Source organism: Elephas maximus, chromosome 2 (assembly GCF_024166365.1).
Source record: "Elephas maximus indicus isolate mEleMax1 chromosome 2, mEleMax1 primary haplotype, whole genome shotgun sequence".
In the NCBI taxonomy this organism is placed as follows: Eukaryota; Metazoa; Chordata; class Mammalia; order Proboscidea; family Elephantidae; genus Elephas; species Elephas maximus.
Window position 1 is genome coordinate 78,159,236 of NC_064820.1, and position 15,275 is coordinate 78,174,510.

Consider the following 15,275-nt stretch of genomic DNA (forward strand, 5'->3'; position numbering starts at 1 on the left):
ATGTAATCGTGTATATTTTGGGGTACAGCAATAATGATTGCTTTTAAGTATTTGCCAGAGATGAGTGTTTTAGCTACCAGTGCTGACCAATGAGAGTTTGGGAAGGGGCAGGGTAGGAGAGATTTCGGTTATGACGTGTTTGTTATAGAAAAATTCAGTCTACAGATGTCTTATCTGATTTGACATGATATTTAAGTTGATCTTCAGCGTATGCTTTCTCTCTTTCTTTCTGCTCCTCCCCTCCCTTTTCCCATCTCTCTGCAGTAATTTTGTACGTAAAGGACTATCAGAGGAAGTTTTAGGGGAAATGTAACTTTTCATTGCTGGGATTTGTTTTGTTTTTAAGGAATGGGTTGGAAGAAAATAAACGATGTTCAGTGTGTTCATAGACTGGGTGTCTGTAGCTTGCCTCTTACTTTGGAGAATATTCATAGCCTTCTTTCCCCTGTAACGTTAGAGAGTCTCAGTCTGTTGGTAGCCTGATTAAGGGGGAAGGACTGAACCAAGACACAGACAGTCTGTGTTGTAGAGGATATATCTACAAAGGAAATGCATGTCTGCTAGTATTATCTCCATGTTCCAAAAATAAATAAAAACTAGTGTCATATTGTTGGTTATTTGACTTCTCTGTGCTCTAGGAAATTTCTGTTAACACAGTAAATGTAGAGATGAGTATTTTTGCAGTGAAATTATAAGTCCAAGATTTTCTTTCTTTCCCTGATATTTTTAAAGAAAAATTCAAATATTCAGAAAATTTTAAAGAATTTTATACAGAATACCTATTTCCCGGTGCCTAGATTCTACAGTTGTTAACATTGTATGACATTTGCTTTATCACATGTCTGTTCACCTATCTATCTGTAATATGTATTTTTAATAGTTTCTACCTTTATCATTAAAACAACCATTAAAACCTGAAAACATATATTTGTTGTTCTTTGTACTGTTTCTCAAGTCCTATAAGCCATGATAACAGATTCTTGTTTGTAGGATTCAGGAAGAAGAATGGGACAGATACATTATGCCTGCCAAATTGGAGTCTGAAAAATACAAAGTGAGCAGAACTTTCAGCTTCCTCATGAATAGAATCAATAGCCCTCGGAATAAATCTAAGGTAATAAGGGTTCTGTATCTATTTTCTATAAAATAGGGATGCCTCGGTTTCTCAGCAACTAATATAGCTTCCACTTCATTTTAATATCACTTATCTTAGAGTTCATGCACACATATTTGAAAACCTCTGTATATGGTATGCCATGTTGTCCAAGTCATTAGAAATATCAAGACAACGACATTTTGGGGAGTATTACATTTTGATGTTATTGTACTCCACTCTCTGCAGTCCTTGTGTTATAATAGTAAATGTAGAGACTTTTCTTGGGTAATTTCTGTAAGATTAGCTCACACCATTTCTCTTTCTTATTTTCCTCCACTTACCTGCTGCTGCTGCTGCTGTATCTGAAGATGAAAAGCAAGGATGCCAAAGACAAAGAGAAACTGAGTCGGCATCAGTTTGTCCCTGGAACATTCTCTGGGGTACTGCAATGTTTGGTTTGTGATAAAACGCTTCTGGGGAAGGAGTCATTCCAGTGTTCCAGTAAGCTCTTGGTTCTGATGTGTGCTGTTTTTGTGCTTTGTCTCTCCAGACAGCAAACTCCTTGAGAATAGGATCCATTGCTAAACATGTTTACACGTTTACATAAACCTTTCCAGTGCTATATACCTGATTTAACAACTTACCAACCTGTGCCTGATAATGGCTAGAGTTGGTGCTTTGTGTCTGCAAGTGTTACCCTTCCTATAACTCAGACTGGTACACCTATGTCTAAATGGCATCTCAAACATTACAAGTCTAAAACTGAGCCCCTGATCTCCCCATCCTGTGCCCACCTAACACCTGAGCCTCTTAGTTAATGGCAACTCCATCATTCCAGCCAGATGCTCCTGTGAAAAATCTTGAAGTCTTTGTACCTCTCTCTCTCTCTTACATCCCACATTCAATCCTTCAGCACCCCTCTTGGCTCTCTATCTTCAAAATATATAGAAAATCCAAACATTTCTCGCCACTGCTATGAATGGATTGAAGTTTAGTCTTGGTGTCCTCATTAGTCCACAGTTTTTCAGAAGTGTTAAGATTTACAGTTTTTTTGAGCGAGGAGGGGGAGCGATGCTGATGGCTTAAAATTGGTTATTTATGTTTTTTACACTGGGGAAGAGGATATGACATGTACTGTCTCTGCAGTTTTTGGTGAACAATCCTTTTCCATAGGTATATTTTTATTTTTAATGGTAGAGGTTAATGTATCTGATCTTAAAAACATGATATGCTATAAAACATTATATAACGTGTTCAAAAGCCTGGTGTCCTTATTACTTGTAGTTTTCTGTTAAGCCTGAGTGAATTGCTAGTTTTCCATAAAAATTATATTTATATAAAATTTTTCTTGTTTATAAATAGGTTTCACTTATTTTAATGTTACATTATTTGGTGCACAGTTCACAAATCATGCCTTCATTGCACATCGTCACTTTCATCAACATAGAATTATCCTTTTAATGCTTTTTACATTGAATTATAATTAATCTTTTTGTTTGTATTTTCTTTAACTATTTCTGTTTTTTTTTTTTTTAATTTGGAGTGTGTGTGTCTTTAATTTAGCCATTGATAATCTGTACTGTGACTGAAAGATCTTGTTTTAAAACATTTCTTTCATTTTACATTTAATGTTATGTCTATCAACTATCTCTTATAGTTACTTGCTGTTTCCCTTGATACTTGATTTTAGCTATTTAGATCATGTATTATTTGCTTTTATCTTTTCTATTGTTCCTGTTATTGTTAGGTCCCGTCAAGTCTGTTCCAACTCATAGCGACCCTATGTATGACTTTTTAATACCTACTAATGATAACTTTTTGGAATGATAACTTTAAGGCTGTGTAAGGCTAATAATTTAATACTCTTTTTTTCCCTCTTATGCTCACCCTTTTTTCCCTAGCCTCTGTTAATATAATCTGAATTTTGGGATCCAAATTATCATTAAGTTATTATTTTTACATTTTAATATTTTATGAAAAAATTTCTATACCCAGAATAATTTGACATTTGTTTTTAATTCTGTGATTCTCCTTACAACCATTTTTTTAGATGAGATTTTTGCTTTGCTAGTTTCAAAGCTTACTTTTGCTTCTTTTTTTTTAACTAGAGCTGATCCATTCTTGAACTTTTAATTTTGACTCGACACTCAATAGGCTAGAATAGGGTTTCAGGTAATTTTTTTTTTTTTTTTCCCTCCAAGAAGGTCATGCGGTAATTTGTTTTCTGAAACCTTGTGTATCTAAGAATATATCTTTGCATCTTTCACAAAGGAACAACAACTTAACTGGCTAATTTAATTCTTGGGCCGAAAACTTATTCACTCAAAGCTCTGTGAACCATGGTCCATTATATTTGGGCATTTAATATTACAGTAGAAAAGTCTGGGGCTTGCTGGACCTTGTTCATTTGTTTGTAACTTGTTTTTTCTGCCTAAATGCTCAAGGTCTTTTTCTTTTAACTTGTTAATCCTAAGGATATTGTCAAAATATATCTTTAGAATGGATGTCATTTAATTTTCCTAGAAAATGGTGAAACCTTTTGATTTGCCCTTTTTTGGGTTGTTTTTCAGCTTTATAAAGTTTTTGTCAGATGTAGGTTTGACTATTGCTCCTGATCTGATTTTTTAAAATTTATTCCTTAGAGAAGTGTGATCTCTGTTACATCTTCTTTATATGACATCTTGTAATTCATAATTATACCTTCTTTTTCTCTGTATTTTGGAGGGAAGCTTTCAAGTTTTATTTCATATCAGTGCTTTGATATTTTTGTCACACTGATTCTTCTCAATTCAGTTTAAATTCTACTCTTATCCTTTAACCTTCCTTGGATTCCATTCTCATCTCACAAAGCTGCATTTTTATCTCATCTTGTTGGCCTGTTGTCACAGTCTATTCTCCCTTCATGGTATTTTGGTCCTATTTTATTGACAGAGGTCTTGTGTCCCTTATAGAGAACATGTTTCAGTTATCTGGATTTTTCTTCTATATTTCCTGATTTAATAATGTTCAGGACCTACTCTTCCTATGGGTTTTCAGTATAACTTTCCTCCTTGGTATCGTGTAGCTTCTCATTTTTCCTTTTCCTTTCATTCACTCATCCTGGAATGAGGAGAGAACCTTCTGACTTCCATATCTGCCACCAGGGCTGGTACCTGGATTACCCTGAGTTCTGCTAATTGGTCCTTGGATTATTGACTAAAATGTCTCTTCAGACTATAGCTGGAGGACAGTTGTTGAGCTCACTTCCTGCTCAGTTCTCAGTGGGTTGTTAAGAGCTTATCCTGTGTGGCTTTGATGTATGTAATGGAACGGTGAACCTAATGGAATCTTTTACCCCCTACTGGAAGTCTTTCTAATGAAGTTTCTGATAAACCACAGGCTCTCCTACCTAAGATACAGTGTGTGTGTGTGTGTGTGTGTGTGTGTGTGTTGGGTAGGGGTGCGGAGTAGTGGTAGGTGCTGTCGGGGTGGGAAGAGACAGAAGGCAAGAAGATAGTGACCGGGCAGAAAGTGGTACCCACATAAGTACAGCTTTCTGTGAGAATGGCCTGGGTCTCTGAGCCAGTGGGCAGAAAGGGGTAGGGAAGGGGTTCTTTTGCTTTCTTTCAGTGAGATGATGCCACATTGTTTTATAAAATAAAACAAGAGCAAGCTGCAAAGTTTTCTCTTTGAATTTGCCTGCTTCAGGGTTCTAGTTTGTTAGGAATTCCTGTCAAATCCTGGCAATAGATTTGTTGTGAGTCTGTTTTCTTTCTTTACATCTTCACAGGAATTTTATGTGTGTGGGAGTGGGGAGTTGCTACCAGCTGGATGCCAGAAAACCCTTACAGTATCTCTGTATGACAGTGAATCAGTTCTCAGGTGGACACAGAAGTATCACAGAAGCATATATCATGTATGATCCCAGGGTTCGTGATTAATAAGACCTGTGCAGAAAGGGAACAGTATCGCCACAGAAATTAAAATGTTAAGTGTGTTTGTGTTTGAGTGGTGGTGCTACCTGTGATTTAAATATTTTTCTTTCCTTGTTACATTTCCTTAATATTTTTAATGTGTGTGTGTTATTTTTATAATAACCAATAAGAATATGATGCAGCCTTACTCATTTCAGATTAGCTTAAATAAGACCTGGACGCTTTTACATATTTTCCCTTTATTTCAGACTGTAGTGCACACATACACAAGAGTTGTAAAGATGCTGCACCTCCATGTACCAAGGTAAGCTCACAGTCATATGTGGATATTATATGTTTATATAGAGGTTAGTTGCGTCATGTTATCTGTTTGAGGAAAATCTCTTATTACTGTTTAGATTTCTAAAGTGATAATTGTAGTGATAAAATGGCACATGTTCAGAGGGTATTTATGAACTATGAACTTTAGAAATAGAAAAAAGCTCGTCTGGCAGTATGTGTTTTAAAGTGTAGGTAGGTTAGGCTTTCTGTCAGGATGTGCTAGGTTTACCAGTGCAAACCGTGGGCAGATATGAATGAAGCACAGAACAGTAGTTCTCGTACATCAGCGAGCATCAGAATCACCTGGAGGACCTCTTAAAACAGGTTGCTAGGCCCCGGTCACAGAGTTTCAGATTCTGTAGGTCTGGAGTGGGGCCTGAGAATTTGCATTTCTAACAAGCTACCAGGAGAGGCCTTGCTCTGGTCCCAGGAACATGCTTTGAAGACCACTGGACTAAAGGGATATTCTCTGGGGATGAGCTTGAGTAGATGGAGGTATCTTTGATTCTGTCCTTTTTCCCCACTTTAGAAATCATGTTAAGAATGCCCGTGGGTGAGCATGATGATACTTCCAAAGGAAACTCGGGGTCACAAACCTCCTACTTAATTGAAACACGCATTGTGTCAGATAAACAGATTTGAGGGCTGTTCTAGAATTCAGCATTTTAGCGTTTAAAGTCATGGTCTGTTGCCATCAGGAGGAATAGCTAGGAGTAAGGAGAAAAAGTAAGAGAAAGGCAGTGTTGATAGGAACTCCTCTTGCAGCCTGGGTCTGGCCACAGACTGGCCATTTCTGGTGCCCCCGAGGCTTTGAATGAAGTCGTGCGTGTTCATGAGCTAAACCTTCATTATAACTTACGATAACATCTCATTGTCATAACATGTTTTTTTTGTTGCATTTAAAGTCTTTTGCTTTGAATTCCTTTTTGTTGGAAAGAAATAAAATAAGGAAAATTATAGATGAGAATCCTGTTCTGAGCAACTGCGTGGACATTCTCATAGGATAGTGGTACTTTGATCTTACATTATGTGTTTCTGATCTTCTTTACTAGAAATTCCAAGAGAAATATAACAAGCACAAACCGCAGACCGTCCTTGGAAGTAAGTGATGTGGAAAATGGCAAGTTTTTTTAATTTAATACACACCACAAATTATTTTCCAATGCAAAGTACCTCCTCCTTTTGTTCTCATTTGCTTGTTTATTGCTGATTTCATAACATGTGCTGGGCATAATTTTTAGTTATACAAAAGATGTTAAGAATGATATGTTTCTATGCCAACCTAAGAGTTTTTGCGTTGTGTGGACCATACGAATCTTTTGTATTAGCGAGGGACCTAAGGAGGAGGTACTACCATACTGCCCCAATTCTAAGATGCTGTCTAGTGTAAGATGCACTGTTCTTTTAATAACAACCTTTTGGGGAGAAGAGAAACACTACATTAAATGTACATAATTTTATGTTTTCTTAGAAGTAGCATATACTTATCTAAACAAATACCACATGCTTCTTCAGAATCACAAAGTTCAGGAAAAAAACATCTTCACGTGTGGAGTCTGTAGATTCTTATTGGTTCGTGTTGTCCGATCCTGTGTGACCTGATGCTGTTTATAAGCTGTGCTTGAGACTGGGATAGTCTCAAGGATGGCAGTGAAATTTCAAGGCCTTCTGGAATTTAGTTTGCATATTGTTAAGCTTGGTGGTTTTGTTTTGTTTTCCTGAATTATATACTGCTGGAATGGATATAATTTCTCCTGAAAATTGTCAGTGGCATTTGACAGTTCTTCATAATGCACTCATGAACCGGTCATACCAATGTCTCCTAAGTTTGAAAACTCTTTGATCTATTGTGAGAGATTTTGCAGTTTCTTCTGCCTCAAATTACATTGCTTGACATGTGGTGGCCATTTTAAGTGCATAATAACTTTTCCTTTCAATGCTGCAACAAAGTGTGAGCAATATTTTTAAAACTGCTTCATTCAGGAACTATTATGTATGCAAATTCAAGGTAACATGCCTTTAGGTGTGATGTTACACAGGTTAAGTTAGCACATCGTAGTCCATTTAAAATATGCGTCAGCCGTGACTTAACTTGCTCCCTGTCTTGGCACAGAGTCCTGTAATATCAGTTGTAAAGTGCTTCTCAGTTTTAAAAGGCTAAATGTGATAATAAAAAGCATATTAAGATTGAGAGCACAGTGTGTGTTCTTTCTCTTTATGTGGGAATCATGAGAATAAAATTAAATCAAAGCCTAGACCTATATAAGCATTTCTCTCCCTTCTGCTTGAGAATGCGTATGCTACAGCTGTGATATTAGAAGACTGAAATCTTTTTCTGAGAGTCATTTATAGTACACATTAAGTATAAGTGCCTCCATGCCCATAATATTTTAGAACTGACCAGAAGTATTGAAGCACCATTTAGTTTCCTGCACGTAAGAGGAAGCAGCCAAGTTTTTCTTACAGGTTTTGTTTGCCTGAAATTCTTCTGCTGTAAAGCACAGTCTCCCAGCATCATTCCAATCCATTGACACTCTGAGTGTGCGTATGCTTGTTTACACGCACCATGTGCATTCTAGCAATAATATCAATAATACCTTGCATCTATTAAAGCTGGCTCTAAGGAGTACAAGCAGTGGTTTATAGGAAAGCTGGCCCAGTGTTTCCCCATTCCATTTTCCTGTTTGTTTGTATAATCCCAAACCCCACATTCTCCAAGTGGTTGTGCTGTTGGTGACCTGCAGCCTGGGTATCAGGAAGGTGTGAGATGGAAGGGGCATTTGAAGCAGGTGTCAGGATATGGCAGGAAGACTGGTTTCAAGCCTGAGCCTGCAACACACTCAAAGTGAGCCATTTAAGTGTTTAGCTTTCTGGCTTTTGAGTGACTGCCTGTACTTGTGGCTATTGTCCCTTTACGAAAACCACATGAAGCATCTATTCTGATTTCCAGATTCCTCATTTAGAGACCTTCAACAACCTGGCCTCTCCTTGCACCCTTCTTCTTCCATGCCCATTGGATTGCCAACTGGAAGGAAAGAAACGGCAGGGCAGGTCCACCCATTGTCTAGAAGTGTTCCAGGTACAACCTTGGAAAGGTAAGGCTCAGTGTATTTTTACCTCTTAATGGCTCAGAGTTCCTGCTGGGGCTAATTTTCTCCCCTCCCTCCCTCCCTCCCAGCTTCAGGAGGTCAGGGACATCCTTGGAGTCTGAGAGTGACAGTAGCAACTGGAGAAGCAGGTCTCATTCTGATGAGCTGATACAGTCCATGGGCTCTTCTCCCTCCACGGAGTCGTTTATAATGGAAGGTGAGGAGAAGACGCTTTAGCGTTTTCTTGTGTTTCTGTGAGCTGAGAGGAACAGTCAGTCTCTCAAGGATATAAGATGGAGGCCTCTTCTTTTGTTCTGTTTAAAACAATTCTGTTTTATGATGTTTCTTTGGTATAGTTTCTACTTACAAAAAGAATTAAAAATTTAACCCCAGAGGAGACCAGCAGATAGTGGCCAAGGAAATATGATGCATATTTTAAATGGACATACTTCAAAAAGATATGTCATAAGCACAGTGAAGAAAATGAAACACATTGTGTACTTAATGTTTTTTTTAAAAAAAATGTTTTACAGCTATTAATGAATCGAAATGGGATCATACATTAAAATATATATACTTCAGTTGATTAAGACTGGACTTGTCTAGACCTGAGATGATTATCCCAATCGCTTGCCTTTTACTTCTGGGGGAATAAAAGCATTTTTTAAAGTGTATTTTGTAAGATAAGATTTAATCTGCAGAATCAGTTATTGTATCCAAGCCATACCAAAAAGTGAATGAAAATCAAATGAAAGGAGAGTAGTAATAAGGGAAAGGAGTGAACTGTGCCCCAGAAATATGTTTTAATTTTTTTTTAATTTTAAACTTAAGCCCTTTAAATCCATTGTCATCTCATCTTTACTGCTTTGGAGTTGCAATCTCTTTAATGAGTGCCTTTTGGACAAATAGGAAAGTTCTGTCAGTGTGTATGTGTGTGTGTTGTTTAATTCTGTCAGAAAAATCTGTACTCACATGTGACCCCAAGTTCTTGCACTCGGCTTCATTTTATATTAAAAGCAGCAAGCCAAGTAAAAAAACAAATCAAGTGGACCAGTACAAAATTCATATTTGAATGAATAGTGCAAGATAACCTGGGGCAAAAGAAATCAGTGGGTTCAAAAGTTTGTAAGTACATCGTCATTTCCAAGGTTACAAAAAAATAAAACTAAAATAGAGCAAGCCAAAGCAAACAAACAAAAGACTCTTTGCATGTCCTTTTTTTTGTATATATGTAATCATTATTTTAATATCTGATTCTTCTTTTCTTTCATGAAAAGCTGTCTTGATTTGGATCAGTTCAATAGTCTGGTTTCACATATTTCATGTTCACATTAATAATATTTTGGCTTGGTTGTTTCTATGTCCACAGCAGGTTTATTTACTTGAATGAATCCATAAACATGGTACTTGTGAAGCTCTGTTTGCGTTGTGTGTGTTACAATGCTTCTGGCCTTTATTTTCTTTCTAAATACGTTAGATGTTGTGGACTCTTCTCTGTGGAGTGACCTCAGCAGCGACGCCCAGGAATTTGAAGCAGAATCTTGGAGTCTGGTGGTGGATCCCTCATTTTGTAGTAGGCAGGAGAAAGATGTCATCAAAAGACAGGATGTCATTTTTGGTAAGCATTTCAAATACGGTCTTGGGATCAAAGCAGTGTGTTATAGGGGAAATAAACATGGAATTAGAAACCACACAGGCTTGGGTTCAAGCCCTAATTCTAATGTTTTCTAGTTACCTGATATCAGACAAATTATTTAACTGACTCAAACTTCAGTATCTCCATCTGTAAAACAGGAATAATATCACTTAGCTTTAAAATGTTGTGAGTATAAAACGAGGCATTGGATGTTTCAGGTACAAAAAAGATACTTAGAATTTATTTTTTTCTCATACCCTTTTCGAGTTTGCTTAGGCTTGGCCTATAATTTTTTACCTTGTCTATGTAAAAATCCCAGTGAGCTTCCACCTATTTTACTGTTGGGTAAAGGGGGCTGTTGTGCAGTTCGTACTATGCAGTCACGGGCTGCCGTTCACGTAGATGGCAGAGCAACAGCTGCACCTGGATCAGAGCCGTGCATGGCTGTGTGCTGCAGTCCTGAGCATAGAATTCACCTCTGGTGGGACTTTACTATTTCATGCTGTTTGGAATAGAGGGTAGGAGGCAAACTACATTAGGGGAAGTCTAAAGTGTAGTCTAGTTAGAAAATAATGCAGCTTAAAATTTTTTCCGAGTATATTTAGTAAAGCAAAATAAACCCTAAAAAGTGGTGCCAAGAAGATACTCTATTGTAAGATGAGGTTAGCTCTCAGTTTTCACTAATCCTGTGTTTACAAGTATGGACCAACAACGTCCGTTGGTGATGAAGACACCTTCTCACCTGCAGCAGGTGTTGATTATGCAGGTCACATGGGATGATATGTGAGCATGCCTTGGGATCTGTCCAGTGTTGGATAGGTGGAAGTCACTTTGGTAAGGAAGATCCTGTCCCTCTAATTGTTCTCATGCAATTTATTTTATACTGTCATTTTTTTCTTCATTAATCTCTCTATTTCATAGATTATTAAGAATAATCTAACCCATTTGGGATGAATTATCATGTAATGGAGTCCCTAGTGTGGCCTTTGGAGTCAGAAAGGCAGCTGTTTGGGGATAAATCCTTCACCCTCTTCCTCATTGGCGCTCTTTTAAAATTGAGGAAAAGAATTCCTAATGTGTAGAGGCAAAATAGGTAAATAGATGAAAGGATCAAATGAAATAAGTAATTGGGTAAAGTACTTCGCTCAGAGTAGGCTCTAAAACGTGTTATATAATAATTTAGTGAGTCCCCAGTTAGAGATTTTTTATTTATGGTAAAATAATAAACAAAGCTACATTTAGACCTATTTATGCTCCATGGTATTCCAGATTCTTTCTCAAAATACAGTGAGCTTTGGGCATATTACTTAATATAGAACTTGTACTTCTGGTACTGCCACAAATTTTAAGTTACTGTTCTCTGTCATGATGCATTTTTTCCATTACAGTAATTATTCACATACCATAAAATTCACTCCTTCAAAGTGTACAGTTAAGTGGTTTGAGTATATTCACAAAGTTGTACAACCATCACCACTAGCTAATTCCAGAAAATTTTCGTCATTCCAGAAGGAAACCCTGTAACCATTAGCAGTCACTCACTACATCCCCCTCCCACCAGCCCCTGGCAACCACTAATCTGCTTTCTGTCTCTACGGATTAGCCTATTCAGAACATTTCACATAAGTGGAATGTATAATATGTGGTCCTTTGTGACTGGCTTCTTTCACTTAGCATAATGTTTTCAAGGTTCATTCATGTCGTAGTTGTGCTAGTACTTCCTTCTTTTTATGACTTAATAATATTCCAATGTGTGAGTATCCACATCTTGTTTATCCATTCATCAGTTGGTGGACGTTTTGGGATGTTTGCAATTTTAGAGTCATATTTTAATTCTGTGTTTAAACTTTTGAGGAGTACTAGACTGTTTTCCAATGTGGCTGCACCATTTTACATTCCCACCCGCAGTGTATGAGGGTCCCAGTTTCTCCACATGCTCAACAATACCTGTTTATTGTCACTGATTATAATCATTCTAGTGGGTCTGAAATGGTGTCTCATTGTTGTTTCGATTTGAATTTCCTTTAAGGCTAATGATGTTGAGCATCTTTTCATGTGCTTATTGGCCCTTTTGTATCTTCTCAGGAAAAATATTTTTTCAAATCCTTTGCCCATTTTTTAAATTGAGTTATTTGTCTAATTAGTGAATTGTAAGAATTCTTTATATATTCTGGATACAAGACCCTTATCAGATACATGATTTGTAGATACTTTCTCCCATATTTCTCTGCAGGTTGTCTTTTCACTTTCTTGGTAGTGTTCTTTGATCATGATGCTTTTTTTTTTTTCTTGGAGAAAATGGAATTTTGAAGACAGAACCTGTAGATAGAAAGGATGTACTGTTGTCTGCATTAAAAAATTTTACTTTATTTAATTCATCAAATTAATTGCGCTTGTACTTAATACAAACAAAGTTAGGTATCTTAGAGCATTCGGGAGGGACTAAAACCTGGTTCCTTGCTGAAGATATCTGAAGACACTAGCTAGTCATGAGAGTTGCAGATACATGAGATTCCCATATATTAGACTTCACGTACACATCTTTTAATATCTAGAAAAAATAAAATAGTATAATATTTTGAGTTTCAATTAGATGTCTAATCAATGCTGACTTCTATAGTGGGAAGAATGTTGTTTCTAAACAGTCCTTCTTTTTATTTGTGTAACATATAGTATTGAGGTACTGATTTAAGTCCGTAGAGTGACTTGCTTTTTAAAGCCTGTTTTTGCTCCATGTTTCAGAGCTCATGCAAACAGAAATGCATCACGTCCAGACCCTCTTCATCATGTCCGAGATCTTCAGGAAAGGGATGAAAGAGGAGCTACAGCTCGACCACAGCACTGTGGATAAAATCTTCCCCTGTTTAGATGAGTTGCTTGAAATCCATAGGCACTTCTTTTATTGTATGAAGGAGCGAAGGCAGGAATCCTGTGTTGACAATGATAGGAATTTTGTGATCAGTCGAATTGGAGATATCCTAGTACAGCAGGTAAGAAAGGCATAAAGGCCCTGACCTCAATAACCTGACAGCTTGCAGAGTTCTACAGTGTTAAAAACTTTTGGAAAAATGGGACTGATTTTATTACTAAAATTGCCTGGTGGGTTTGGTTAGTTTTCATTTATTTGATGTTGGGTTGTGTCTTAGTTATCTAGTGGTACTCTAACGGAAATACCACAAGTGGATGGCTTCAACAAACATACATATTCTCTCAAAGTCTAGTAGGCTAGAAGTCCAAATTCAGGGCTCAGCTCCAGGGGAAGGCTTTCTCTGTCAGCTTTGGAGGAAGGTCCTTGTCATCATTCTTCCCCTGAGCTACGAGCTTCTCAGCGTAAGGACCCTGGGTCCAAAGGATGTGCTGTGCTCCCAGTGCTTCTTTCTTGGTGGCATGAAGTCCCCCTGTCTCTCTGCTCGCTTCTCTCTTTTATATCTCAAAAGAGATTGACTTAAGACACAACCTAATCTTACAGATTGAGTCCTGCCTCATTAACATAACTGCCGCAAATCCCACCTCATCAACATCATCGAGATAAGATTTACAACACACAGGAAAATCACATCAAATGACAAAAATGGTGTACAGTCACACAACAGTGGGAATCATGGCCTAGCCAAATTGACAGACATTTTGGGGTGACACAGTTCAATTATGACAGGTTGTATGACTGATGCCTGAGAGGTTGTATAACTCATTGTCATACGACTGATGTCACATGACTTGGCTGAATCATCCTTGGCCCTATTGCTGCCTTTTTCAGGAGTCACCGTCATAAATTAATCCCCTTTTGAAAGTTTTATTAAGACTTTTTGATGTGATAGACTCTCTAATAACATGGCTTACCTAGTGGGCCTTGTGATAACCTCACCAATGCCTTCAAGACACGTGATGACTCATCTTAGGGGCAGTGGAGCAAATCTACTATTATTCAAGCCCTAGAGTTCATTTCTAGGAGGGACAAGAACAAGCAAATCTCACTTAAAAGGGCACCTCTTAGCTGCTTGGAATCCTGGAAGCCTCCGTGTGAAGGGGCTACTCTCCTAATTGCCAGACAACAACAACAACAAACCTACCTTTGGAAATTCTTATTGACCCCCTGGTATCTCTGAAGGGGCTCTCCATTAAAAATATGCTAATAGAGAAGTTAAATAACATGCATTCAGTGACGATAATATGGCTGGCACTTTTAGGGTTCTTCCATTTGATCTTTAAAACACTGAAGTAGATGTTATTTTTCCCATTGTACAAATACAAAAACTGCGGCATGGAGAAGGTAATGATTTCTCAAGTTCACATGCCTCATAAGTGGCACAGCTGGGATTTGCTCAAAATCTGCTCTTTCCACAACATGAGCTAAGAGTATGCTACCTTGAGAATCCATAGCAACAGTCAGAGGAATCATTTACCGTCACTAGACTGTAAGCCCCAGTGAGGTAGGAATGCTTGTCTGCTTGGTTACTGCCGTATCTACAGCACCTAGAATAGTACCTGGCACAATACATATTTATCGAACGAGGGGATCACTTAGGAAAAACAAAACCAGGAATTCACTTAAATGCCATGTTTTGCATTGGCCTAAAGCACCTGGGGAAAGACATGGAAATCCATTCCTAGTTGCTTTAGTATGGCTTTCCAGTGGAGAGATCACCACTGGAAGACTTAACACAGTAAAGATGGCAGTTTTCCCCAAATTGACATAAGAGGTTTAATGTAATTCTTATCAAAATCCCAGCAATGTTTTATAAATATAGACAAAATTGTTGTTAGGTGCCATGAGTCAGTTCTGACTCATAGCAACCCTATGTACAACAGAACAAAACACTGTCTGGTCCTGTGCCATCCTCACAATCGTTATGATTGAGCCCGTTGTTGCGGCCACTGTGTCAATCCATCTCTTTGAGGGTCTTCCTCTTTTTCACTGACCCTGCTGTACCAAGCATGAAGTACATAATCCAGGGACTGGTTTCTCCTGATAAATGTCCAAAGTATGTGAGATGAAATCTTGCCATCCTAGCTTCTAAGGAACATTCTGTCTGTACTTCTCCCAAGACAGATTTGTTTGTTCTTTTGGCAGTCAATGGTATATTCAGTATTCTTTGTCAACACCATAATTCAAAGGCATCAATTCTTCTTTAGTCTTCCTTATTCATTGTCCAGCTTTTGCATGCATATGAGGTGATTGAAAACACCATGGCTTGGGTCAGGTGCACCTTAGTGTTTGT

General features: G+C 37.8%; 1 protein-coding gene across 4 annotated transcripts in view; it reads left to right on the forward strand.

Annotated features, from left to right (window-relative positions):
• The window catches only part of ARHGEF28 (Rho guanine nucleotide exchange factor 28), a 391,051-nt gene that overhangs the window by 295,793 nt on the left and 79,983 nt on the right, over positions 1 to 15,275 (forward strand). For all 4 annotated transcript variants that reach the window (XM_049865615.1, XM_049865633.1, XM_049865625.1 and 1 more), the window contains 8 exons: positions 991 to 1,114; positions 1,465 to 1,597; positions 5,259 to 5,314; positions 6,384 to 6,432; positions 8,282 to 8,426; positions 8,510 to 8,637; positions 9,898 to 10,038; positions 12,799 to 13,046. In XM_049865615.1, coding sequence (XP_049721572.1) covers positions 991 to 1,114; positions 1,465 to 1,597; positions 5,259 to 5,314; positions 6,384 to 6,432; positions 8,282 to 8,426; positions 8,510 to 8,637; positions 9,898 to 10,038; positions 12,799 to 13,046 — 1,024 coding nt within the window. The remainder of the gene's footprint in view (positions 1 to 990; positions 1,115 to 1,464; positions 1,598 to 5,258; positions 5,315 to 6,383; positions 6,433 to 8,281; positions 8,427 to 8,509; positions 8,638 to 9,897; positions 10,039 to 12,798; positions 13,047 to 15,275) is intronic.